The sequence below is a fragment of the Bos indicus genome, chromosome 21 (assembly GCF_029378745.1).
Source record: "Bos indicus isolate NIAB-ARS_2022 breed Sahiwal x Tharparkar chromosome 21, NIAB-ARS_B.indTharparkar_mat_pri_1.0, whole genome shotgun sequence".
In the NCBI taxonomy this organism is placed as follows: Eukaryota; Metazoa; Chordata; class Mammalia; order Artiodactyla; family Bovidae; genus Bos; species Bos indicus.
The window spans coordinates 17,889,317-17,914,130 of record NC_091780.1 but is presented as its reverse complement, the minus strand read 5'-3'; the positions used below and the strand labels follow the sequence as shown (position 1 = coordinate 17,914,130).

Genomic DNA, 24,814 nt, shown 5'->3' with positions numbered 1-24,814 from the left:
CTAAAGGAAATCAACCCTGAATATTCATTAGAAGGACTGATGCTGAAGCTGAAGCTCCAATATTTTGGCCACCTGATGTGAAGAGTTGACTCACTGGAAAAGACCCTGATGCTGGGAAAGATTGAAGGCAAAAGGAGAAGGGGGTGCAGAGGATAATATGGTTACATAGCATCACTGATTCAAAGGCAATGAATCCAAGCAGACTCCGGAAGGACAGGGAAGCCTGGCACGCTGCAGTTCATGGGGTCACCATGAATCGGCCATGACTTAGCGACTGAACAGCAACAAATCAAGCTACTTCACTCTAAAACAGGAGAAGCTGCCTGCATGCGGCTAGACTACAAATTATTTTAAAAAACACTTAAACCCTGGGCTATTGAGTAATTTTAAGATAATAGAGCTCTCATTATTTAAAGATGAATAAACAAAAATAATGAAATAGAAGTTGAAAGAGGAGGACATAACAACCCAGTGGGCGATACTTTCTGCAATATATAAGAACCCACAGAGCAATGGTGCTCTTTGGGAAATGATTAGCCACAGGAGAGAGACACTAGCATTCAGATCATATCAGATCATTTGCTCAGTCGTGTCCGACTCTTTGCAACCCCATGAATCACAGCACATCAGGCCTCCCTATCCATCACCAACTCCCGGAGTTCACTCAGACTCACGTCCATCAAGTCAGTGATGCCATCCAGCCATCTCATCCTCTGTCGTCCCCTTCTCCTCCTGCCCTCAATCCCTCCCAGCATCAGAGTCTTTTCCAATGAGTCAACTCTTCGCATGAAGTGGCCAAAGTACTGGAGTTTCAGCTTTAGCATCATTCCTTCCAAAGAAATCCCAGGGCTGATCTCCTTCAGAATGGACTGGTTGGATCTCCTTGCAGTCCAAGGGACTCTCAAGAGTCTTCTCCAACACCACAGTTCAAAAGCATCAATTCTTTGGTGCTCAGCCTTCTGCACAGTCCAACTCTCACATCCATACATGACCACAGGAAAAACCATAGCCTTGACTAGATGGACCTTTGTTGGCAAAGTAATATCTCTGCTTTTGAACATGCCATCTAGGTTGGTCATAACTTTCCTTCCAAGGAGTAAGCGTCTTTTAATTTCATGGCTGCAGTCACCATCTGCAGTGATTTTGGAGCCCAGAAAAATAAAGTCTGACACTGTTTCCACTGTTTCCCCATCTATGTCCCATGAAGTGGTGGGACCGGATGCCATGATCTTCGTTTTCTGAATGTTGAGCTTTAAGCCAACTTTTTCACTCTCCACTTTCACTTTCATCAAGAGACTTTTGAGTTCCTCTTCACTTTCTGCCATAAGGGTGGTGTCATCTGCATATCTGAGGTTATTGATATTTCTCCCGGCAATCTTGATTCCAGCTTGTGCTTCTTCCAGTCCAGCGTTTCTCATGATGTACTCTGCATATAAGTTAAATAAGCAGGGTGACAATATACAGCCTTGCCGTACTCCTTTTCCTATTTGGAACCAGTGTGTTGTTGCATGTCCAGTTCTAACTGTTGCTTCCTGACCTGCATACAGATTTCTCAAGAGGCAGATCAGGTGGTCTGGTATTCCCATCTCTTTCAGAATTTTCCACAGTTTATTGTGATCCACACAGTCAAAGGCTTTGGCATAGTCAATAAAGCAGAAATACATGTTTTTCTGGAACTCTCTTGCTTTTTCCATGATCCAGCAGATGTTGGCAATTTGATCTCTGGTTCCTCTGCCTTTTCTCAAACCAGCTTGAACATCAGGAAGTTCACGGTTCACATACTGCTGAAGCCTGGCTTGGAGAATTTGGAGCATTACTTTACTAGCGTGTGAGATGAGTGCAATTGTGCAGTAGTTTGAGCATTCTTTGGCATTGCCTTTCTTTGGGATTGGAATGAAAACTGACCTTTTCCAGTCCTGTGGCCACTGCTGAGCTTTCCAAATTTGCTGGCATCTTGAGTGCAGCACTTTCACAGTATCATCTTTCAGGATTTGAAATAGCTCCACTGGAATTCCATTACCTCCACTAGCTTTGTTCGTAGTGATGCTTTCTAAGGCCCACTTGACTTCACATTCCAGGATGTCTGGTTCTAGGTCAGTGATCACACCATCGTGATTATCTGGGTTGTGAAGATCTTTTTTGTACAGTTCTTCTGTGTATTCTTGCCATCTGTTCTTAATATCTTCTGCTTCTGTTAGGTCCATACCATTTCTGTCCTTTATCGAGCTCATCTTTGCATGAAATGTTCCTTTGGTACCTCTGATTTTCTTGAAGAGATCCCTAGTCTTTCCCATTCTGTTGTTTTCCTCGATTTCTTTGCATTGATCGCTGAAGAGGGCTTTCTTATCTCTTCTTGCTATTCTTTGGAACTCTTCATTCAGATGTTTATATCTTGCCTTTTCTCCTTTGGTTTTTGCTTCTCTTCTTTTCACAGCTATTTGTAAGGCCTCCCCAGACAGCCATTTTGCTTTTCTGCATTTATTTTCCATGGGGATGGTCTTGATACCTGTCTCCTGTACAAGGTCACGAACCTCCTTCCATAGTTCATCAGGCACTCTATCTATCAGATCTAGGCCCTTAAATCTATTTCTCACTTCCACTGTATAGTCATAAGGGATTTGATTTAGGGCATACCTGAATGGTCTAATGGTTTTCCCTACTTTCTTCCATTTAAATCTGAATTTGGCAATAAGGAGTTCATGGTCTGAGCCACAGTCAGCTCCTGGTCTTGTTTTTGCTGACTGTATAGAGCTTCTCCATCTTTGGCTGCAAAGAATATAATCAATCTGATTTCGGTGTTGACCATCTGGTAATGTCCATGTATATATAGTCTTCTCTTGTGTTGTTGGAAGAGGGTGTTTGTTATGACCAGTGCATTTTCTTGGCAAAACACCCCTATTCAGGTTTCAGGAAAATTCACGGAAAATGACATCCATGAAACATTAAATAAAAAGATAACTGATTCAAATGGAAAGAAAACTCTCTATATTGTAAGCATGAATAAAAGAAAAAACTGACAAAGATAAAGAAATAGGTGCAATGAAACCAAAATGCAAAATGTCTGAAAATAAAACACATCATCAGAGGAGAGTCCAGGCTGCATAAAAGTGAATCTGTGAGGGCAAACTTTAGAAGCACTTCCAGACTCTGGCATTAAAAGTTATAAGATATTATAGAATATTGAGCAGTGTCCCCTTGATGAACAGTAGACCCTTGTTGGTTATCTATTTTAAACATAGCTGTGTGTACATGTCAATCCGAAACTCCCGATCTATCCCTCTCCTCCCCATCCTCTGCTGGTAACCATCAATTTGTTCTCTAAGGCCTGTGAGTCCGTTTCTGCTCTGTAAACTAGCTCATTGTGTCATCTTTATGGAAACACAATGTTGCTAATCAACCACACTGTTATAAAGTAAAAATTTGTTAAAATATGAAAAAAAACAGTTACAAGGTAGAAGTGATGAGAGGAAAGGAGAGGACAGACCCATATGTTGGGAAAACATATCAAACACTCTTAGTGAAAGGAAATGAACACATAATGGAAACACTGCTATCTTATAACTGAAAGACTTGTCAGAAAAGGACAGAGTATTCAAATCCAAGATGAATCAAAAGGACCTAAACCTAAAAATAAAGAAGTAAAGAAATATTTTTGATGCAGTAGAAAAAGAATATTTGTGTTCATGAACAGGAAAAACTAGTAAGGCAGAAATACATAAGATACATACAAAGAAAGAAAAAATAGGCTGATTACTACTCTTTAAACATCAGAGTAAATTGAACCAAGCCTATACTGCTTTAATGAAATCTCTTGGTACGTAAAGTGGAACTGTGATGTAAAGTAAATAGGAAAATATTCAGATGTATACTAATATATCAAAAGTATCCATTGATTTAGTTTACAAAAAAAAAAGTTGTTCTCTAGCAAACAAATGAGATGAATCAATATAAAAATAAGAAGGAGGACATGACTGCACAGAATGGACAGAGATGAACAACGCAAATAATTAGACAAAACTGAATTTTAAAATGATCTGACTGTGACTATAAGACAAGCCAAATGCCACAAATACATCTTATATGAGAAAATAAGAAGTGGAAAAATAATGCTTTTGTTTAAAATAAATGAGACACAGATGGTTGGATTGGCAATATGTGTATGTTCAACACATATATATTCCAGATAATATCCTAGGAAATGCAAAGTGTTTCTAATGATTGAACAATACAGACGAAGTACATACTGTACTCACAAAGGGAAAAAAGTTTCTCTACTCACAGTAAATAACATCAATATCTAGGATAAAATAATATTTTAGATCTTCAGCCAAATATATTTTCCTTTGATTTTTAAGAATGGGTGAATATTATAAAATCTATTAACATAATTTAAGACTATTAATTCAAAGTCATAGTCATTTTTCTAGACACACCAAAAAATTCATCATCCAATCCTGCTTTTTAAATTAATATGCTAAGGAAAAGTAATAATTAAAAAATAAGACACTGAACATTAATACCAACCATCAGACATCTTACTTAACTCTTAAATACTTAGAGTTATTCTCATTTTCAAATGAGGTTCACAGTGAATTTGCTCATAGAATCATTATTGTCTTTATACTACATTCTCAAAACTGAGTAAGTTTATAGATAAAAGTAAAAAGCAAGCAGAGACTTCTATGGTGATCTAGTAGTTAAGACTTGACCTTTCAGTGCAGGAGGTGTGGGTTCAATCGCTGGTCTAGGAACTAGGATTCCACATGCTTCATGGCCAAAAAAACAACAATACTGTAACAGAAGCAATATTGTAACACACTCAATAAAGACTTTAAAAACATCAGATCAGATTAGATCAGATCAGTTGCTCAGTCATGTCCGACTCTTTGTGACCCCATGATCACAGCACACCCAGCCTCCCTGTCCATCACCAACTCCCGGAGTTCACCCAGACTCACGTCCATCGAGTCAGTGATGCCATCCAGCCAGCTCATCCTCTGTCGTCCCCTTCTCCTCTTGCCCCCAATCCCTCCCAGCATCAGAGTCTTTTCCAATGAGTTAACTCTTCTCATGAAGTGGCCAAAGTACTGGAGTTTCAGCTTTAGCATCATTCCTTCCAAAGAAATCCCAGGGCTGATCTCCTTCAGAATGGACTGGTTGGATCTCCTTGCAGTCCAAGGGACTCTCAAGAGTCTTCTCCAACACCACAGTTCAAAAGCATCAATTCTTCAGCGCTCAGCCTTCTTCACAGTCCAACTCTCACATCCATACATGACCACAGGAAAAACCATAGCCTTGACTAGACGAACCTTTGTTGGCAAAGTAATGTCTCTGCTTTTGAATATGCTATCTAGGTTGGTCATAACTTTCCTTCCAAGGAGTAAGCATCTTTTAATTTCATGGCTGCAGTCACCATCTGCAGTGATTTTGGAGCCCAGAAAAATAAAGTCTGACACTGTTTCCACTGTTTCCCCATCTATTTCCCATGAAGTGGTGGGACCGGATGCCATGATCTTCGTTTTCTGAACGTTGAGCTTTAAGCCAACTTTTTCACTCTCCACTTTCACTTTCATCAAGAGGCTTTTAAGTTCCTCTTCACTTTCTGCCATAAGGGTGGTGTCATCTGCATATCTGAGGTTATTGATATTTCTCCCGGCAATCTTGATTCCAGCTTGTGTTTCTTCCAGTCCAGCGTTTCTCATGATGTACTCTGCCTATAAGGTAAATAAGCAGGGTGACAATATACAGCCTTGTCGTACTCCTTTTCCTATTTGGAACCAGTCTGTTGTTCCATGTCCAGTTCTAACTGTTGCTTCCTGACCTGCATACAGATTTCTCAAGAGGCAGGTCAGGTGGTCTGGTATTCCCATCTCTTTCAGAATTTTCCAGTTTCTTGTGATCCACACAGTCAAAGGCTTTGGCATAGTCAATAAAGCAGAAATACATGTTTTTCTGGAACTCTCTTGCTTTTTCCATGATCCAGCAGATGTTGGCAATTTGATCTCTGGTTCCTCTGCCTTTTCTAAAATCAGCTTGAACATCAGGAAGTTCACGGTTCACATATTGCTGAAGCCTGGCTTGGAGAATTTTGAGCATGACTTTACTAGCATGTGAGATGAGTACAATTGTGCGGTATTTTGAGCATTCTTTGGCATTGCCTTTCTTTGAGATTGAAAAGAAAACTGACCTTTTCCAGTCCTGTGGCCACTGCTGAGTTTTCCAAATTTGTTGGCATCTTGAGTGCAGCACTTTCACAGCATCATCTTTCAGGATTTGGAATAGCTCAACTGGAATTCTATCATCTCCACTGGCTTTGTTTGTCACATAAAAAAAAAAATCTTTAAAATAAGTAAATAAAATCAAGCATTTTTTTTAAAACAAGTAAGGAAAGCTAATTGTTAACATTTATAAATGATGCTATGATTTATCTAGGAAAAAAAGAAAAATCTAGAGAAATACATTTAGGTATAATTACAGAGTGCAGTGAAATTACAAATAAGCACATCAATGAGTAAGAATCTTCATGTGTAACTAAGACCCACTATTTACCAATCTATGATGAAAAAAGACACTTTTTAGTATAACAAGAACATTAAAAGCTGGTGATAATTATCAGGTAAGTATATGAAAAAGATGTACAGAAAGAATACAAAATATTCAACAATATTTTGTTGAAAATTAAAGACCTGAAGAAGTGGGATAAAATGTCAGATTTTGAAAAAATAATATAGGTAAATAGTCAATAGATGAAAAAGACTATAATGTTTTTACATTTAAATATTTTATAATGCCACACTTTAAAATATAATTTTAATGCACCTTAAGTTAAAATTCCAGTGCTTTCACTTTTGGCAGGTAACAACTCATAAATAAATTATGTAAAAAATGTGAAAGGTTAATGGGAAAATATTTGAAGTATCCAGGATGAACAGAGGTTGAATACCTTTAACATAGAAATTGAAATTAAATTTAAAAATAAATTTTAAATGATTATTAAAAGAATAAAGAACAAAATATATTATTTGGAAATTCATTAAAAAAAACTAATGAAAAAGAAGAATGTAATTCATATCAGAAAAGGTCAAACTATAGATTAAAATAGAACCCACTTTTCACCTATAAATTGCAAAGATTTTAATGCAAAAACAATCACTGTATTTAGAAGATGAGGTAGGAGAAAGCATAGATGACCTAGGTTTTGGCAATTATTCTTTTAGATACAACACCAAAGATATAATACCTGAAAGAAAGAATTGTTAAAGAGGACTTCATTAAAATGAAAGATTTCTGCTCTGTGATAGATGATGTGAAGAGCATGAAAAGACAAGCTACAGACTGGGAGAAAATATTTGAAAAAAATACACCTGATAAAAGACTGTTATCCAAAATATACAAAGAATTCTTCAAATTCAAAATAAGAAAACAATGTGATTAAAAAATGGGTCAACAACCTTAAAAGACACTTCGCTAAATAAGATATACAGATGGAAAATAAAGCATATGAAAAGATGTTCCACATTCTATGTCAACTGGGAAATGCAAATTAAAACAACAATGAGATACCACTATGCACCTATTAGAACAGCCAAAATATAGAATGCTGACGATACCAAGTACTGACAAGGATGCAGAGCAACTAGAACTCTCTTCCATGGCCGGTGGGAATGTAAGATAAGGTAGCCACTTTGCAAGATCTTTGGCAGTTTCTTACAAAACTAAACATACTCTTAGCATACAATCCAGCAATCATACTCTTGGTATTTACTCAAAGTAGTTGAACACATTTCCACACAAAAACCTGCACACAGATGTTTACAGCAGTTTTATTCATAATTGCCCACATCTGGAGGAAACCAAGATGTCCTTCAGTAGATGGATGGATAAATAAACTGTTAATATTATACATCCAGACAATGGAGTGTTATCAAGTGCTAAAAAAAAGAAATGAGCTCTAAAGCTATGAGAAGACATGGAAGAAACTTAAATATATGTATTTCTTAGAGATAAACAGACAATCTGCAAAGGCTAAATACTGTATGATTCCAACTATAGGATATTTTGGAAAAAAGCAAAATTATGGAGACAATCAAAAGGTCAGCGGTTGACAGAGGTTGATGAAGAGGAAGTGATGAGTAGAGGGAGCACAGAGGATCTTTTAGGGCAGTGCAATTACTCTGCATAATATATAATGATGGATACAGGTCATTTTACATTTGTCCAAATGCATTAGATGTATAACATAACGTGTGAACCCTAATGTAAACTCTGGACTTCGGGTGGTAATGATGTGTCGATGTTAGTTCATTGATTGTCAAACATTTACCACTGTGGTGGGAGATGTTGATAACAGGGAAGGCTATAGCTATGAAGGGGTAGGGTGCCTATGGAAAATTTCTGTACCTTCCTCTCAATCTTGTTGTGAATCAAAGTTTCTCTAAAATGTAATATCTAGGAACTTCTCTGGTGGTCCATTGGCTAAGAATCCTCACTCCCAATGCAGGGGGTAAGTTCAATCTCTGGTCAGGGAACTAAGATCCTGCATGCTGCAAGGCATGGTAAATAGATAAATAAGTAAATGTAATTTCTTTTTTTTAAAAGAAGTGTTTATAAAGTTGCAAGGAAAGGGAGTCTTATATATTGTTGTTGAGTGCGTTTTTTAATCAGTTTATTTACATGTAAAAAAGTCATCTAATTTCACCAAAATATTGACAATGATTATCTAGAGGTAGTTGGATAATGGGTGATTGAAGACAGAAGTAGGGTTGTATTGTTGTTGTTTGATTTCCAAATTATATTTTATTAAATATTCAGAAAAACAAAACTGCATTTGTTTTAAATCAAGTATCTATAATTATTTTAAAAAGTATAGTTAGGTTTTTTAATGTCTATGAAAGATTTTTATTTTTTCTGTATTGTTTCATCAAATTAAAGAGATGAAACAAGTTTATATGGATGCTAAGGGGTCCCCCCGTTAATGCAACGAGACTGTAATTTGGGAGAATAAGTGAGATGTTAAGCCATTGCTAAGGTTCAGCTTGGAGACTGCACATTCTGTCGTTATTAATGGAAGGACGAATGGAGAGAGGGTAGCTGAACTGAAGAGTGAGAGGCAATGGAGGGATACAAATCGAGATGAACAGTGGCTGACTCGGCAAAACTATTAAATGATTTTGCAAAAGACCTGTCACAATGGATAAACGGTCCCTCCGGAAGAAACAGCTTAGCATTCCTGCAGTGCACACACAATAATTTCCAGGGATGAGGCTGAGAGGAAAGAGACAGAATGAAGAAAGGCAAGAAGTTCCAAGATGCCTTAACGAGTCTGCAGACATCTCTTGAATGAGCAACTGGGAAGAGAGCTAAAGAAGAAAAACCAAAAACAAAGCATGCATGTATTTCATTTTCAGCTTCAGTCACTGGGCAAACATCCACCATTCTGCCCTTTATCCGCTCATGAAAAATGGTGAGTTGCTCTGTGGATGTTGACTACATTCTAATTATTTCTGTGGTAAATGAGGCATAAAACCTATTGTCAAAAAACACGATGCCCACCAGCATACAGCCAGGCTTTATCTGCCCAGTAGATCACTCCTGGGCCTTGTCTAAAGGACTCTCAAAATAACACATGCTCACATATTTTTAAGGCAACTTTCAGGTCAATGATTGCCTTTTTTTTTCCTAGCATTTACTTCTGTGCAAGAAAAGAAGAATCTTTCTGAAATATATAATCCTATTACATTAAATAAAGGTAACACACCCAAGGATAAAAGTCAGGAATGGGCCAGGGGGTGGGAAGAGGGCAGCAGAAGTCTCCTGTTTAAAGCATATGTAACAGTTACACCCTTTTGTATGAAAATAAGAGCCCTGTTGCTAACACAATTCCTAGGATTCACTCTGCTGATTATTATACGTCATGATTTAGTTCTATTCATCGGAAACGAATCAAAGGTACTCAAACAGCTTGCTGCTGGTTTCAAGCCAACAAGTATCTCCTCTGCCATCCCTTAATGAATATACACTTACCGAAAGGGATATTTTCTGGGTCAAGACATTCTCACGGTGATTTCCCTCTCAACCAAGTAGTTTTCATGTCCTCTGGGTGGGAACCACCATCAACCATCTCCATGAGTAGACATATGATACAAATGTTTGGGTGGAAGAGGCAGCTTTCATTCTGTTGCTCTCCACCAGATTCCATGCCTCTCAAATTTAATTGAAAACTTTTCAAAACACACAGCTGAATCACATCCTATGTGTGGGTATCCTGCCCTGTAAGAAGTTGCCCCAGCCCAAGAAGGGTCAGACTTCAACCTTCAGTATCCTTGGATAGGTTGCAACTGAAAAGTTACTAGTTTGTTGTGTGGAATTACTAGTTAGTTATAAGGGATGGCATGGAGGTAAGGTAATACCCTGCTCTTATGATCACCCACAGAGAAACCACTGCATGTGGAGCCTGACACCAAATTCTTTAGACTTGAATTAGAAAAGGCATTTCTCTGATAGATTTCTTCTTGTTCCAGTTTACAGGCAACTAATCCTCACTGCATTGGATCAAACAGACGGGCACAATCAATTCAGGGAAAGCAAGCAATGCCAGGTCTGCTCAATCTTTCCTCAGTGAACAGCAGAGGAGACGGGAGGTGGTGGGGGGAGCGGCCAAGATGGAGAGAAAGAAAGAAAACGCAGGCATGTCTGCACCCAAGATAGCTCAGCAAAGGCGAAGATGAAAAGACACGTTGAAATATACATCCTGGCAGATGGAAGCACTTGCTGTCAGGGAAAGAAGCTAAAATACCAGCATGATGCCAAACACACCAAGCCTTTGGGTGCTGAGGGGCGTGGAAGGAGCAGGGGCAGACAGAAGCGGCTGTGATGTCAAAATGAAGTCAGTGCAGTGTCTCTGGGGAGGGAAGAGGCCTGGATTTACTTAAGTCACCGGAGTCTATGATCTATAGCATCGTGTGATAAGCAAGTTAATTACTGCACTTAGGTAATTAAATCTCAGAGAAAACCAGTGCCTTCCGAAGCATTATGAATTTAAGCTATTAGATCTTTCTAGGCTTGACTGGCCATTTGGTGAGAAGTCACATTGGAATGGCTGCCTAACAGTGGCAGGATGAAAATTCATGAAAATGAGCTGGAAGTAAGAGACCTCAATATAACGGTTTTCTCTCTGCCTTTGGATGTGAGGATGCTTCCTCAACTATTGGTAGCCACTTCCTTCCCCAGTGGCTCAATTCCCCTCTCCCTCCCTTTGCTTAAAATGTGGGCAATGACATTCCTTCCATCCTCTGATGTTTGTTGATACTCTTTTCTCTCTCTTGGCCATTATATCTCTCTTCCTTCCACCTAAATACAATTTGCCTAAAGTGCAGGGCATCAAAGGGGCTCATGTGGATAACAGTTATCCATCTCCTGACTCATTAACAATCCTCACCATTCTCAGAGACCCATCCTTTCCCTGCCATGGCTGTGAGTCAGGTTCTCGGGCCAACGTATTCGTCAGCATCATGTATTCTGAGACGCAACGTTGCTATTTAAGAATGGGAAGATTAAATTATTCCTTGTCCCCCAGGCGTGCTGATATTAATGATGAGATTGCCTCTTCTGAGCTGACTAATGACTCCAAAATGATACCTGTACACATATAAACATGTAACTGTCAAACCATACATAAGTAAGTGTGTATGTGTGTTGCTAAGCTGCATCTTCTTTGTCATAAGCAAAATTTTATAAAAATGCATATTTATAAATGTACGTAGCTTTCTATGTGCTTTTATGTACAAGTAAGCATCCTCCTCCCTGTCTTCATCAAGAACTCAGGATGTCCCAAGTTTGCCTCCAATAGAACTCTACTGTCTTACCTTCATTTGGCAGTTTCTCCATGCTTTTTTCTTTATCAAACACCCATAGGTCCACGTGACTTTCACTTCTGAGATATTCTCCGATGGAAACACAAAGGTTCAACTTGTGAGCAACTTACCTCTGCAGGTAGACGTCCAGAGACTCTTCCTCAGCATTTAGCAGAGCTGCTGCGCGGGTCAGGAGTTGATGGCTGCAGCTTCCAGATTTGAGTTCCAAGACGAGGAGCCCCAAGCAGAACATGGCTCCCATCTCCTCCAGCTCACCAGTACCAAACTGTAGACCCTGCCGGTTAAAGAGAGCAGTCAACAGTGAGAACAGAGTGGAAATCAGTGAAGACAATCTGTGATTAGGAGGAAGGATTCCTGGATGTACATCTATCACAGAAATGATGAATTAACAGTATTTGTCAGTCACTGCCCAATGAGTTTTCTCATGTGCTTTATGGATCAGCAGTTCTCAGCCTGTATAACATCAACCTTAGGGGAGAACCCCCAAGACAATAATGAGTGGTTAGGGGTATTGAATGGCAGGAGGGTGCTTGAAGATCCAGGAGCCACTCCCCGCCAACTTCTGATAAAGCAGCAATGCTTCTATCTATATTTTACAAAAGGATTTCACAGCTGAAACAAAAGTTTGTAAACAATCTTACTAAGAGAGACTAAAAGTCTGCTTATGCCAAAATACAAAAGAAAGCAATAATAAATTAAAAGAGTTTCTTGTAGAAAAAAAAAATGAGATATCCTTTCTCTCCCACAAATTTACCAAACAATGGAGAATGAAGGAGATCTTTCATGTAAAAACACTAAAACTCAAAAAATAAATAAATAAAAACCACTCACCATTTATTTAGAACCACATATTTAGCTGTACTAAGATAACATATGAAAGCAGAGCCGTGACATATACTCTATGATATTATTAACAATTAGCAAGCACCTTGAATGTTGACCACGTGTCATTCTGTTCTGAGCTCTTTTACATGCATTGACTCAGTGAATCTTTACCAAAGTCCTATGAGTTCATCATAGAGTACTGCGCTGAGCTTCCGTGCTTTATAGCAGGTTCCTGCTAGTTATCTGTTTTAAACATGGTAGTGTATATATGATGATCTAGGTAGGTGAGATGGTTGAGGGGGGTCCAAGAGGGACAGGATGTATGTATACATATAACTGAACTGGAAAAGGTCAGTTTTCATTCCAGTTGCAAAGAAAGGGCAATGCCAAAGAATGCTCAAACGACTGTACAGTTGTCTTCAGTTCACATGCTAGCAATGCAATGTTCAAAATCCTCCAGTCTAGGTTTCAGCAGTATGTGAACCGAGAACTTCCAGATGTACAAGCTGAGTTTAGAAAAGGCAGAGGAACCAGAGATCAAATTGCCAACATTCTTTGAATCATAGAGAAAAGAAGGGAATTCCAGAAAAATCATCTACTTGTGTGTGATCGACTACACAGAAACCTTTGACTGTGTGGATCACAACAAACTGCGGAAAATTCTGAAAGAGATGGGAATACAAGACCACCTTCCTGGCCTCCTAAGAAAGCTGTATGCAAGTCAAGAAGCAACAGTTAGAACCAGGCATGGAACAACGGACTGGTTCAAAATTGGGGAAAGGGTACAACAAGTCTCTGTATTATCATCCTGCTTATTTAACTTCTTTGCAGAGTACATCATGCAAAATGCTAGGCTGAATGAATCACAAGCTGGAATCAAGATTGCCAGGAGAAATGTCAACAACCTCAGATATGTGGATAATACCATTCAAATGGCAGAAAGCAAAAAGGAAATAAAAAGCCTCTTGATGAAGGTGAAATAGAAGAGTGAAAAGCTGGCTTAAAACCTAACATTCAAAAACCTAATATCATGGCAACCAGTCCCATCACTTCAAGGCAAATAAAAAGGGAAAAAGTGGAAACAGTGATAGATTTTACTTTCTTGGGCCACAAAATCACTTCAGACAGTGACTGCAGTCACAAAATTAAAAGACGCTTGCTCCATAAAAGAAAAACTATGACAACCCTACACAGCATATTAAAAAGCACATATGTCACTTTTCCAACAAAGGTCTGTGTCATCAAAGCTATGGTTTTTCCAGTATGTATGGATGTGAGACTTGGACAATAATGAAGGCTTAGTGCCAAAGAATTGATGCTTTCAAACTGTGGTGTTGGGGAAGACTCTTGAGAGTCCCTTGGACTTCAAGGAGATCAAATCAGCCAATTCTAAAGAAAATCAACTCTGAATATTCATTGGAAAGAAAGATGCTGAAGCTGAAGTTACAATACTTTGGCCACCTGATGTAAGAGCCAACTCAATGGAAAAGATCCTGATGCTGGGAAAGATTGAGGGCAGTAGGAGAAAGGGATGACAGAGGATGAGATGGTGGGATGGCATCACCGACTCAATGGACATGAGTCTGAGCAAACTGTGGGAGATAGTGAAGGACAGGAAAGCCCGGCGTGCTTACAGTTCATGGGGTCTCAAAGAGTCGGACACAACTTGGTGACTAAACAACAGCAACAAATAGCTGATTCACTTTGTTGTACAGCAGAAACTAACACAACATTGTAAAGCAATTATATTTTTTTAAAAAGCCCTATGAGGTGTGTGTGTGTGTGTGTGTGTTACTTCAGTCGTGTCCGACTCTTTGCAACCCTATGGACTGTATGTAGCCCACATGTGGAGCTCTTCTGTCCGTGAGATTTCCTAGGCAAGAATACTGGAGTGGGTTGCCACCCCCGCCTCCTGGGGATCTTCCCCACGCTGGGGTCAGTCCTGCTTGTCTTATTTCTCTTGCTTTGGCAGGAGGGTTTTTTTTTACCATTAGCGCCACCTGGAGACTCATAAATTGATTCTGACTCAACAAACTGCTATATGTAGACTGGGAGGAACTCTGTATTACTTGATGAGCTACAAAGTGTGTGCTTTTTGAAGTTAGATTTAAAAAATTGGATTTGAACCCTCATTTTACTATTTTATGAATGTGTTATTTTAGAATTGTGAACTTCATTCACCTTGATTTTCTCATCCATAAAAGAGATTATAATTCCTCCCTCCACATACTTAGATGTGCCGTGAGAAAGAATATTTCAAAGTCCCCACAATATTGATCAGTTTTATCTCAATTTTTCTTTTCTTCTTCCTATAAAGATATTTAATACAACAGAATTCAATGTAGTTCTGAGGTCTTCGTGTTTATAAAGTACATTTCACTTACATGAAAAAATCAATAGTTGAATATTATATTTTTAAAAAAATAGATTTTCCATCCAAAGAATAGTAATCTAGAAGACAGGGATGTGATAGTAAAAATTTTAAAAGATTGGCCTAAGTGTCCCAAGGAAAAATGAAGTTCCAAGTTAGGAAACTATTTCATGAAAGAATTCCTAGGTAAAATGATAAAGAAATGTGTAAAGTCCTCAACTTTATTTCAGCTGTTTAAAAATGTGGTTTGCTGGATGTTTGGACACCTGTTTACCTGAAGAAAGGAGACATTACTTCAGAGTTAAGGGAAGTCTGTTCCTCTGTAAACAACAGCAGCAGGAGGGGAAAGACAGAAGTTTAACAAGTGGTTTTCCTTAGGTCAATCGAGAAGATCCCTTTTCACAAAAAGAGAAAAGATCTCAGTCTCTTTCCTGCTACAGCAGCTCTGAGGTCCAATGCTTTCCCTCCTCCCATTTTCCTGACTGCTCTGCTTCATTCTACAATGGCTGGCTTGGTCAGAAACAGTGGAGTGGAGGTCAGACCGTCCTCCTCCACCCTCCTGCCTCGCTGGTGGCAAAGGGGAATAAACAAGGAGGGTATGAACAAGAATCCAGGCTCTAGGGATAGGCAACATAACTGATCCACATGTGTTACCCCAGCATCCACTCCAACATATAACAAGTCAGAAAAAAGAAGAGTCCTGGGGGAAATAAATCTCATAGCAGGCACAATATTGGCAGATCAGAGGAAATTTCTACATACAAGTCAAATTCTGTACAGCAACAGTCAAAAAGATAGCTTTTTTTTTTTTTTTTTTAACTACCATATCGCCTTATTTTTTAGATTAATTCATTTTTAATTGGAGGATAATTGCTTTACAGTATTGTGTTGGTTTCTGCCATACATCAATATGAATCAACCATAGATATACATATATCCCCTCCCTCTTGAACCTTCCTCCCATCTCTCAGCCTTTTAAACCCCTCTGGGTTTTTACAGAGCCCTAGTTTGAGTTCCCTGAGTCATACAGCAAATTCCCATTGGCTATCTATTTTACATATGGTATTGTATATGTTTTTAGGATACTCTCGCCATTCTTCCCAACCTTGAAAAAAAAAGAAAAAAAATAGCATTTTTATAATGCAAAAAGAGTCTCAGAATAGATATCAGTTCACTTATTTCAGTTAATGGTTAGTAAAATAAAATGACTAGACAAGAAGACATCAAATAAAGTAACTTACAGCATTTACTGACTGTGGGGCCTTGAGGAACACCTGTTCCATTTCGCTCTCTACTATGAATCTCACTTTAGTAACCTATGCTTTTTACTCCCAAACAGTATGAAGAACATTTGTTTATCCAAATGGCCTCTTCTTCTGTCCTACATCCAGCCTGGAGTGAAAATCTCAGAGGCAAGGATTAAGCAATATATGTTTTTTTATATCCCTGGCATGGAACACATAGTTCAGCATATGGTATATCCTCCATATATTATAAATGGGTAAGTAATGGCTATAAATGTATGGATATGCAGAGGCATGGGTGTGCGTTCCTTGGATACTTATTGTATTTGCTGAGTGGAACTATATTTCTCTGGATAGCAGATATAGGAATGCCTTTAAATTCTGTTCTCCTGTTGTTAAATGCCATGAGCAATTTAAAAAAATTCTTATTTTATTTTCCCTCCAGGAGATGCATTTACTCCCTGGATACATTTGGCGAAACAGGTAAACAAAATTTAAAAATTCTCTTATCTACATTGGTCAGTTACTATGTACTCACAGCAGTAGTTTTATAGATAAATCTGGCTTTGGGTTAGTTTAAAAGTGTATCTTAGTAAAACAGAGAACCAATTTTCCTCTCCCTAAGCTTAGTTCGATTAATTAGGATTTGTTTTTCACAGGCAATGACAAAAAGTCTGACTAAAGTGACTTAATAATAAATGGAACCTTATTTTTTGCATATCATAAGGTTTGATGGGTATTAAGTTTCTGGCCTTATTTCAGTTGTCTTAACAAAATCAGGGTCACTGTATCTGCTATTCTTCTGATTTTCTCATCATGACTGCAAGGTGGCTGCAGTAGCTCCAGCCAGCACATCACCATTCAAGGAAGGAGAAAGAGAAAGTGGGGGGGGGGGGAGGGGGGAAATGACAGCATTTTCTTGCTTATACTTTATTGGTCAGAATTATGTAATAAAGCAAACACTAGCTTTAGAATTGTCTGGTAACTAAATAGTTTAGATTGCTCATCCTTTTTAATAAAGATATGTAAGACAGAAGAGTGTTAGAAACAAGACTGGGTGAGTCCAGCAAGGACACACCAATATCCATGTACCAATGCTGCTAGAAAGTACAGCTCTTTATTTTTTCAACACATTGGTAAGCAAAACTCACTGGCACAGTTCTTTACATATACATATATTTTTAAACTTTTCTTGATAATCTACCCCAAAATAAGTGAAATTCACAACTATATTTGTTCCCCAAATTGGCTAATAGCCTCACCCTCATATAATTTTTAAATATCAACATGGGAAGAATATTTGTATTACTGTAGAAAATTACTTATTTTAATATTTTAAAATAAGTTTTAAAATAACTTTAAAGTCTAAAATTTAATTTTTTATTTTAATATTTGTATTATTGCAGAAAATTATATATTGGTAAGACAAACATAGAATCCACAGAAGATAAGTTTATAAAGCATGAATACTGATAAGCAAGATACTAAGCAAGATACTTATCAAGATACTGGTGAGCATAGAGAAAAACCAATTAAAAATCAAACATGGGGAAATATTCTATTTTATTACTTAAAAATACTTCTTACACTCTGCAAATTGGTAGATAAACACACTCAAGTTGAAAATATTTAGTGCTGACTCTTATGATAAAAGCTGGCACATATCAAAATACAATGACTATTTGATATGATAATATTACTTCTGAGAATTTTTCCTAAGGAACCAATTCTAATAAAAGTGAAGCCATATGCACAAAATGTGTATCATGTCAAAGTTATACATAGTAATTAAAATTTCTTGAGAGAAAAGTCTAAATATTTAATAAGGAAAAATGACTAATGAAATTATAGTGGAATAAATTTTATGATATATAATGAAGTAATAATTATAACAATTTGACAATAAGCGATAATGTTTATGATTTAATGATAAGTGTGAAAAGCAAAATACAAAGCACATAATGATGTGATTTCTGGTGAAGATTTAGAAATGAAAACCCCTCACGTACACATTCAGACACTAGTGATATGATTTGCCTATAATACACAAACACATAGACAGGGGTAATATCAGTAAAACATTCATGTACAAAATACTTTTAAAAATTATCACTCCCTAGAAAAATGTTTTAAAAGCTACGTAGGACTTCCCTGATGATCCGATCATTGAGAATCTGCCTTCCAATACAGGGTATGCTCATTAGATCCCTGCTCCCTGAGGATCCCACATGTCACTGGGCAACTAAGCCCATGCACAGCAACCACTGAGCCCAAGAGCCGAAACCACTGAAGCCTGTGCACCCTAGAGCCTCTTTTCCACAGCAAGCGAAGCCGCTGCATTGAGAAGCCCACGCACCGCAGCTAGAGAGTAGCGCCCATTCACTGCAACCAGAGAAAGCCCACGTGTAACAGTGAAGACCTGCTGCAGCCAAAAAAAAAAATCTGTACATAGCATGTCAATAAACTAGTGTAATTACATTTAGATATTGTAGGATCTCCTATCGTTAATATTCTGAAGTACAGTAAGATTTATTTCTTTTATGTGTAATTCAGTGACAGTAAAGATTGGTGTCTTTCATTAGTTCTAGAAAAATGTCACCCATTATTTCTTAGAATAATTTATTCCCCCATTCCCTATCTACTCCAAAACTCTTAACTCTACTTTCATATTTTGTTATTTCTTTCTATCTCTGTGATTCTGAATATTTTATACAAATACTCCATTTTCATAATTCTCTCTCCAGCTTTATTGAATCATTTTTCTAACATATCCATCTCAAAACCTGTCTCTGAAATACTATAAACACAGTTATGTATATGCTCTACCTGATCAGTCCTAAATATAGTCTTTGTGTGAATCATTTATTGGTTTGATTTTTCTGTTTAGTGGCAATAACATAGGCTTCTTTGCTCATTTTATGATTTTTCAAGAATTCTAAATTTGCATATTATTTAATTCAAAGAAAGTATTTGTGGATTTATTTTTAATGTTCTTGCCTCCAGAAAGATCTTATGCTTGACTCCCCTAGGCACTTGGGAACAGCCAATAAAGGACTAGTATAGGCTGAAGTTTGGGCTTGAAGCCTTTTGGGTTCTACTGTCCAACTGAATTATGTTCCCAAATCTGCTTAAAGGAGGGTTTGTGTTGAGAAATTATGAATAAAAACTTTTCCATTTTTTCCTGCTCTACCCAAAGCCATGGCCAAAAGACATTCAGGCAAACCTACTTTCTTGCTTTTCACAGATTGCGTTTTCACCAGTTTACTGACTGCAGTTGTCATCTTTCGAGGACCTAACTTTGCGTGGTCAAGTCTTCAATCAGTCCTCAGATCTTGCATGGGCCTCTCTCTGTGTCCAAAACCCAAGTTATAAGTGAATAGGGATTAATTTCTGCCCCCAAAGACCAACAATGTCTGGCAAAACCTATCTTTATTTTTAATAAAACTAGACTTCATTGAACACCTTCTATAAGCAAAGAGGAAAGAGGTTACATGCTTCATGCTGTCGTGTGTAGAAATACTACAGTTAAAAAGGGTGGCACTCAAAAGACACTAAACAAGTTTCATTTTTAAAAATACAATTACTTCCAGAAATGAGAAAACAATCTGGGAGATTTCTTATTTATATCTTGGAAATAATCAAGAGATATCATTGCCCTGGTGCAAGGATAGCAAAAAGGAATGATGAGAGAATAAGAGGTCAGAAGAAATTGCACTGCTGAGATGGAAAAGGGCATTTCTACATTAAAATCCAAATGGAAAGAGTTCACACACTATTCAACGCAGAAAATGAAATTCATTCTGTATAAGATAACCTTGAGAAATTTTCCAGCATCTCAAGGGAAAGCTGGATAAACCTGATGAGTTAAATATGTAAACAAGAATCATGGAACAGATTTAGGAAAAGCGATCTTGTACTTCGAGACTAGATAGTATGGAAGTCATAACACAAGTCAAGAAAAAGAAAAAAGGGATGAGGAGAAAGAAGAAAGAACTTCCTTACATTAAAAAAAACAAAACAAAAAAAACCTAAGTCTGCAGATCAAACAAGTTCACCAAATACAAGTGCTGTAATTAATTAAAAGAAACCAAAAAAGTGTATAGATCCCAATAAATAATTTAAAATTAAATAGTAAAATTTGCTCACACCAATAGACACAAAAAATAGTAAGGCAATGACATATAGAACTGAGGAGAAAATACTGTGTCTTGAAAAATGTTGTTTACATGTGAGGGCCCTGCAGGAAGATAAACCAAGGATGAGAAAGAGTTAAATACAAACCACATATTGATAAGGAAAATTTCAGGGACTTCTGTGAAGGTCCAGCGGCTAAGACTCTGTGCTCCCATTGCAGGGGTGCAGTTCTGATCATTGGTCAGGGAACTGAGATCCTACATGCCTCCCAGCATGGCCATACACATAATCAGAACTCAAAAAATTCAGAATTTCTTTTAAAATATTATTATAACTGTATTGTTTATAATAACCAATACATGGAATGAACCTAAGAATCCATCAATCAATAACTTGATGAAGAAAATGTGATATAGACATATAGATATGGATCAATCAGAATATTAGTCTAAATACAATAGAAGGAAATCTTGCCATTTGCAGCAACATGTAAAGACATTGAGGGCGTTACATTAAGTGAAATACGTTAAGGAAAGACAAAGACTGTATGATCTCACTTACATGTGGAATCTACGAGAAAAAAAAACACCTCACAACGAACAGACTGGCGATCGCTAAAAGTAAAGAGTGGAAGGAGGGCAACGTGGGTGAAGGTGATCAGAAGTTAAAATGTCCAATAGTAAAAATGTAAAATGCCCTCATAGTCAACGAAAGAGTCCAAAATGCAGCACTTGGGTGCAATCTCAAAAATGACAGAATGATCTCTGTCCATTTTCAAGGCAAACCATTCAATAGCACAGTAATCCAAGGCTATATGCCCCAACCAGTATTGTTAAAGAAGCTGAAGTTGAATGGTTCTATGAAGACTGACAAGACATTCTAGAACTAACAACCAAAAAAGATGTATTTTTCATCATAGGGGACTGGAATGCAAAAGTAGGAAGTCAAGACATACCTGGAGTAACAGGCAAATTTGGCCTTGGAGTACAGAATGAAGCAGGGCAAAGGCTAACAGAGTTTTGCCAAGAGAACACACCAGTCATAGCAAAAACCCTTTTCCAACAACACAAGAGAAGACTCTACACATGGACATCACCACATAGTCAATAGTGAAATCAAATTGACTATATTCTTTGCAGCCAAAAATGGAGAAGCTCTATACAGTCAGGAAAGACCGGGAGCTAACTGTGGGTCAGATCATGAACTCCTTATTGCCAAATTCAGACTTAAAATGAAGAAAGTAGGGAAAATCACTAGACCATTCAGGTATGACCTGAATCAAATCCCTTATGATTATACAGTGGAAGTGACAAATAGATTCAAGGGATTAGGTCTGATAGAGTGCCTGAAGAACTATGGACGGAGGTTCGTGACACTGTACAGGAGGCATTGATCAAGACAATCCCCAAGAAAAAGAAATGCAAAAAGGCAAAATGGTTGCCTGAGGAGGCCTTACAAATAGCTGTGAAAAGAAGAGAAGCAAAAGGCAGAGGAGAAAAGGAAAGATATATCCAAGTTGAGTGCCGAAGACTTGATATTTTGAACTGTGGTGTTGGAGAAGAATCTTGAGAGTCCCTTGGACTGCAAGGAGATACAACCAGTCCATCCTATAGGAGATCAGTCCTGAGTGTTCATTGGAAGGACTGAAGCTGAAACTCCAACATTTTGGCCACCTGATGCGGAGAGCTGACTAACTTGAAAAGACCCTAATGTTGGGAAAAATTGACAGTGGGAGAAGAAGGGATGACAGAGATGAGATGGTTTGATGGCATCATCAACACAATGGACGTGAGTTTGTGTAAACTCTGGGAGTTGGTGATGGACAGAGAGGCCTGGCGTGCTGCAGTCCATGGGGTCGCAAAAAGTCAGACACGACTGAGTGACTGAACTGAACTGAACTGAACTGAACCCATTTGAATGCAGAGTTTCAAAGAAGAACAAGGAGAGATAAGAAAGCTTCCCTCAGTTATCAATGCAAAGAAATAGAGGAAAATAATAGAATGGGAAAGACTAGAGATCTCTTCAAGAAAATTAGAGATACCATGGGAACATTTCATGTGAAGATGGACGAAACGAAGGTCTGAAATGGTATGGAACTAATAGAAGCAGAAGATATTAAGAGGTGGCAAGAATACACAGAAGAACTATACAAAACAGATCTTAATGACCCAGATAACCATGATGGTGTGATCACTCACCTAGAGTCAGACATCCTGGAGTGTGAAGTCAAGTGGGGCTTAGGAAGCATCACTGCAAACAAAGCTAGTGGAGGTGATGGAATTCCAGCTATGCTATTTAAAGTCCTAAAAGATGATGCTGTGAAAGTGCTGCACCCAATATGCCAGCCACTTTGGAAAATTTAGCAGTGGCCACAGGACTGGAAATGATCAGTTTTCATTCCAATCCCAAAGAAAGTCAACGCCAAAGAATGTTCATACTACTGCTCAATTGAACTCATCTCACATGCTAGCAAAGCAATGCTCAAAATTCTCAAAGTCAAGCTTCAACAGTACGTGAACTGATAACTTTCACATGTTCAAGCTGAATTTAGGAAAGGCAGAGGAACCTTGTTCCTCAAATTGCCAACATTCGTTGGATCATCAAAAAAGACATAGAATTCCAGAAAAAAATTCTACTTATGCTTTATTGATTACACCAAAGCCTTTGACTGTGTGGATCAAGACAAATTGTGAAAAATTCTTCAAGAGATGAGAATATCAGACCACCTTATCTGCCTCCTGAGAAATCTCTATGCAGGTCAAGAAGCAACAGTTAGAACTAGACATGGAACAATGGACTGGTCCAAAATTGGGAAAGGAGTACATTAAGGCTGTATACTGTCACCCTGCTTATTTAACTTATATGCAGAGTACAACATGAGAAATGCTGGGCTGGAGGAAGCACAAGCTGGAATCAAGATTGCCGGGAGAAATATCATTAACCTCAGATATGCAGATGACACCACCCTTATGGCAGAAAGTGAAGAGGAACTAAAGAGCCTCTTGATGAAAGTGAAAGAGGAGAGTGAAAAAGTTGGCTTAAAGCTCAACATTCAGAAAATGAAGATCATGGCATCCGGTCCCATCACTTCATGGCAAATAGATGGGGAAACAGTGGAAACAGTGACAGACTTTATTTTCTTGGGCTCCAAAATCAGTGCAAATGGTGACTGCAGCCATGAAATTAAAAGATGCTTGCTCCTTGGAAGAAAAGCTATGACCAACCTAGACAGCATATTAAAAAGCAGAGACATTACTTTGCCAACAAATGTCCATTTAGTCAAAGCTATGGTTTTCCCAATAGTCATGTATGGATGTGAGAGTAGGAATATAAAGAAAGCTGAGTGCTGAAGAATAGATGCTTTTGAACTGTAGTGTTGGAGAAGACTCCTGAAATTCCCTTGGACTGCAAGGAGATCAAACCAGTCAGTCCTCAAGGAAATCAGTCATGAAAATTCACTGGAAGCACTGATGCTGAAGCTGAAACTCCAAAACTTTGGCCACCTAATGTGAACAACTGACTCATTTTAAAACACCCTGATGCTGGGAAGGATTGAAGGCAGGATGAGAAGGGGATGACAGAGGATGAGATGATTAGTTGGCATCACCAACTCAATGGATGAGTTTGAGCAAGCTCCCAGAATTGATGATGGACAGGGAAGCCTGGTGTGCTGCAGTCTATGGCTTCACAAAGATTCAGACGCAAATGAGCCACTGAACTGAACTGAACTGAATTGTAAAATAAATGTTATAGGGATGTTTTGTACAATGTAGTGATTATAGTTAATACCGTATCATGTATTTGAAAGTTGCTAATAAACTAAATCATAAAAGTTCTCTCCATATACACACACAAAAAAATTGTATGTGTGTGTGGTGATGAATATTAATGAAAGGTGATGATGATTTCTCAGTCTATACATATATCAAATCACTATGTTGTTCAGCTGAAAGTAATATAATGTTATATGCCAATTATAACTCAATACAAAGTTGGAAAATATTAGCATAACCCTAAATCCAAGAAACTGATCCTTATAGCATGTAAATAATGCAGTAAGACAAATAATTTTATAGCCTAATCTAGAAGGTATTTTTCTGAGAATGACATGTGGCTGGTGTTATTTGAAAATCTACTAACATAGATGTTAATGGATAGAGATCAAAAAGCAGAGGAGAATAGAGGAAAAATAAACAGGACCTTCTGGATATGTGCATCCATTTTGGATACAAATCTCAGCTTATGAGCTAACAGCACTTACAAAGACGAGAGGGCAGCATGGTGGGTATCAACACAGGCCCTGGGGCTCACATCGCTAGTGCCCCAATCCTAGAGCTGCCCTATGCTAACTGTATGGCCATTAAGAA

At 38.0% G+C, this 24,814-nt stretch overlaps 1 protein-coding gene across 2 annotated transcripts in view; it reads right to left on the bottom strand.

Moving 5' to 3' along the window:
- The window catches only part of AGBL1 (AGBL carboxypeptidase 1), a 932,974-nt gene that overhangs the window by 251,819 nt on the left and 656,341 nt on the right, over positions 1–24,814 (bottom strand). For both annotated transcript variants that reach the window (XM_070775073.1, XM_070775072.1), the window contains exon 22: positions 11,984–12,147. In XM_070775073.1, the coding sequence (XP_070631174.1) occupies positions 11,984–12,147 (164 nt within the window). The remainder of the gene's footprint in view (positions 1–11,983; positions 12,148–24,814) is intronic.